The following is a 3,384-nucleotide window of genomic DNA, read 5'->3' as shown; positions in this document are numbered from 1 at the left end:
AGCGAGGCAGGCGCCGCTCGCTGCCGGCGACACCCTCCCCGGGCCCAGCAAGGCGCTTGGAGGAGGCTGTGGCCCCGGTACCCCGCTCCCCGCGCTCCCCCTCGTTGTCCCACCCCCAGGCCCGCAAGGTCCTCGGGGCGGCTGTGGCCACCTGCTGCTCCCTGACCCCGCCCCACGGCCCAGGGAGTCCAGGAAGGTCGCTGAAAATGACAACGTTAACGATGTGCTTATATAACAGATTATGTTAATTTATTTTTGCAGAAACAGAGTCTGGCTGTGTTGTCCAGGCGGGCTACCAACTCCTGGGCTCAAGCAATTCTGCCTCGAGCTCCCAAAGTTATGGGCTTGTAGGCGTGAGCCACCGTGCCCGGCGGGTTCTTTAAAATTGTTATTAAAATATGTTCAACCAGGCATGGTGACGCATGCTTTGTAATCCCAGCACTTTGGGAGGCTGAGGAGAGAGGATTGCCTGAGTTCAGGGGTTCGAGACCCCCAGTAAACTCCTCCCTACAATAGATCAAAAAATTAGTCCGGCAAGGTGGCGTGTGCCTGTGGTTCCAGCTATTTGGAAGGATGAGGAGGAAGGATCACCTGGGCCCAGCAAATTGAGGCTGCGATGGCTGTGAGCGTGCCACTGCCCTCCAGCCTGGGCAACAGAGTAAAACTCCAACTCAAAAAATATATATAAACAGTTAACTATTTTCTCCTCCCAAAAACTAAGTAGAAGTGTCTTAAGATAGGAACGGTATCTTTGGAGTCCAAGGTCATGGAGCATAATTCCTGCCTGTTTGCTGAATACGAGTTTACTTGGCCAAGGTTCACTGAGGGCCTGGCCACAGCAGGCATGTCGGATGCTGATTTAAGATGACAGCAACAGGTAGAAACAACTCTTCCCATTTTATGAGTAAGAAAACAGGACCAGAAAGATAATTTGGGCAAGATCCCGTCACTGACAAGAGCGCAAAATTTCCTGTCTGGGTCCTCTGGCCCAGCAGCCCAAGCACTGTATGATGATACCCTTTGGAGACACTGGTCCACAGAAGAATTGAACTTTTTAAAAAAAATTCTTTTGAGCTGGAGTCTCACTGTCAGCCAGGCTGGAGTGCAGTGGCACGCTCACGGCTACCACAGCCTTGACCTGCTGAACTCAGGTGATCTTTCCACTTCACCCTTTCAAGTAGCAGGAACTACAGGCGTACACTGCTGTGCCCAGCTAACTTTTTGATTTATTGTAGAGACGGGGTCTCGCCAACATGCTCAGGCTGGTCTCGAACCCCTGGGATCAGGCAATTCTCTTGCCTTCGCCTCCCAAAGTACTGGGATTACAGGTGTGAGCCACCGTGCTCAGAGGAGAGTTGAACTTAAAGTTGAAGAATGTTCAAAGGGCTGAGAACTCAGTGTGAATGTGGCTTAAATTTTATAAAATAAGATGTAAATTAATGCTGTCTCTTCTGTGCTTTTTAGGGCACCAAGCACCATAAATTCCATCTATAGGATCTCGCTTCTAGTCCTAAAAAGAAAGAAAGAAATGGCTCTCCCCCACCCCAACTGCATGTCTTGCTTTTGGTTTTTTGCTTTTTTTTTTTTTTTTAAAGAAAATTTCCTGGCTGGGCTCCGTGGCTCAGCCTGTAATCCCAGCACTTTGGGAGGCTGAGGCGAATGGATTGCCTGAGCCCATGGGTTCGCGACCCATCCGGGCAACTTGGCGAGACCTCGTGTCTACAATAAATCAAAAATTAGCCGGGCGTGGTGGCGTGCACCTGTAGTTCCAGCTACTTGGAAGGCTGAGGTGGGAGGATCGCCGGAGCCCAGAAGCTTGATGCTGGGGTGACAGTGAATGTGCCACTGTGCTCCAGCCTGGGCAACAGAGTGAGACTCCAACTCAAAAAAAAAAAAAAAAAGAAGAAGAAAGAAAAAAGTCACTTCTGGATCAAGTTCTTGAAGTTAAGGAGATTATCTTTGCCAAACATATGTCTGAATTGGAACCTCCTTAGTCCTAAGCCCTGTGGTGGTTTTAAAATTTACCATCCTGCCGGATGCAGTGGCTCATGCCTGTAATCCCAGCACTTTGGGAGGCCGAGGTGAGAGGATTGCCTGAGCCCACAGGTTTGAGACCAGCCCAGGCAACTGGGCAAGACCTCATCTCTACAATAAATCAAAATTAGCCAGGTGTGGTAGCGCGCACTTGTAGTTTGGCTACTTGGAAGGCTGAGACGGAAGGATCGCCTGAGCCCAGCAAGTTGACGCTGTGGTGTCCGTGAGTATGCCACTGCCCTCCAGCCTGGACGACAGAGTGAGACTCTGACTCAAAATAAAATAAAATAAAATAAAATTTGCCATCCTTACTTTACGATCTTGTAAATATAGCTAAGTGATACTTGACTGTTATCTCAGAATGAGCAGAAATTGGGGAAAAGAAGCTATATTGGCAATATATGGGAAGTTAATGTACATATTTGATTTTTGAGACAACCTGTAAACAGAAAATCGTATCCCTTTCTTCCCATCATTTGAGTAACAGGCAGGATGTTGTAACGTGTTGTCCTCTACCCATCGAGTGAGACACGTAAGCGCCGTTTGTCGTCAGGACCCTTTAGCGTATTTAAATTCTCTGGAAGGCCACCGTGTACCCTGCTGCTGCTGGCCAGTCCTTTCCTTGCCCCATCTTTCCAGTGGCGCTGCCAGCCTGCGTGGGCACACTGCTCTGAGTTCATGGGGCCTCACTGGTTCATGATGTCAACGCCACAAGACCGAGAAGGAGACCATTGTCTAGTGACATTTAGTCAAGCGGTTGTGTTCAAGCCCACACAGCTGCCAGGCAGACCCGGGTTGCAGGGGCTCTCCGGCCTCTCCAGTCACCTTTCCCTGAGTGCTGATCCGTGATGTGCCCCTCTGGCCTCCACATGGGCTCCTGTCCTCTGTCTTGTTACCCTGGCCCTTCAGGTCTCAACCATGCGTGGCCGCCAGAACAGGGCTTTGTCCTGATTCCAGAAGGCCCCAAAGCACCTTGACCTGTGTACCCGGGCTGCCTTTGGGCCTGTCAGGGCGCGTGTCCTGGTGGAGATGGCCATATCCACCGGCCCGAGGTGCAACATGTTGACGAGGGGACTGTGTCTCGTCTGGCATTGCCATTGCAGGGTCTCCTGTCATCCTGGCACACAAGGTGTCCCTGGAAACCAACTGTATCGTGGAGGGAGGAGGAGATGAGAGCCTGGGCCCCTGAGCTGAACGAGGCAGTGCGTGAACATGGCCCGATGGCAGCTGGTCGTTGTCACGCATTCACTCTGCCTTTCCGTTTACTGAGGTTTTCCTGGAACCACCGCAGTTAGCAGGTTGCCTTCTTCCCAGCTCTTGAGAGGGCATCCAAGCCTAAGTAGCTGCTTT

At 51.0% G+C, this 3,384-nt stretch overlaps 1 protein-coding gene across 1 annotated transcript in view; it reads right to left on the bottom strand.

Moving 5' to 3' along the window:
* The window catches only part of TRMT61B (tRNA methyltransferase 61B), a 17,107-nt gene extending 14,012 nt beyond the window's left edge, over positions 1 to 3,095 (bottom strand). Inside the window, exons 1-2 of the mRNA XM_021711335.1 lie at positions 3,007 to 3,095; positions 82 to 200 (exon numbers count right to left, since the gene is read on the bottom strand). Coding sequence (XP_021567010.1) covers positions 82 to 200; positions 3,007 to 3,095 — 208 coding nt within the window. The remainder of the gene's footprint in view (positions 1 to 81; positions 201 to 3,006) is intronic.
* Between the last annotated feature and the right edge of the window lie 289 nt (positions 3,096 to 3,384).

The sequence above is a fragment of the Carlito syrichta genome, unplaced genomic scaffold (genome assembly GCF_000164805.1).
Source record: "Carlito syrichta isolate Samal-C Ts95f unplaced genomic scaffold, Tarsius_syrichta-2.0.1 Scaffold302075, whole genome shotgun sequence".
In the NCBI taxonomy this organism is placed as follows: domain Eukaryota; kingdom Metazoa; phylum Chordata; class Mammalia; order Primates; family Tarsiidae; genus Carlito; species Carlito syrichta.
This window is presented reverse-complemented; position numbering and strand designations above follow the sequence as displayed.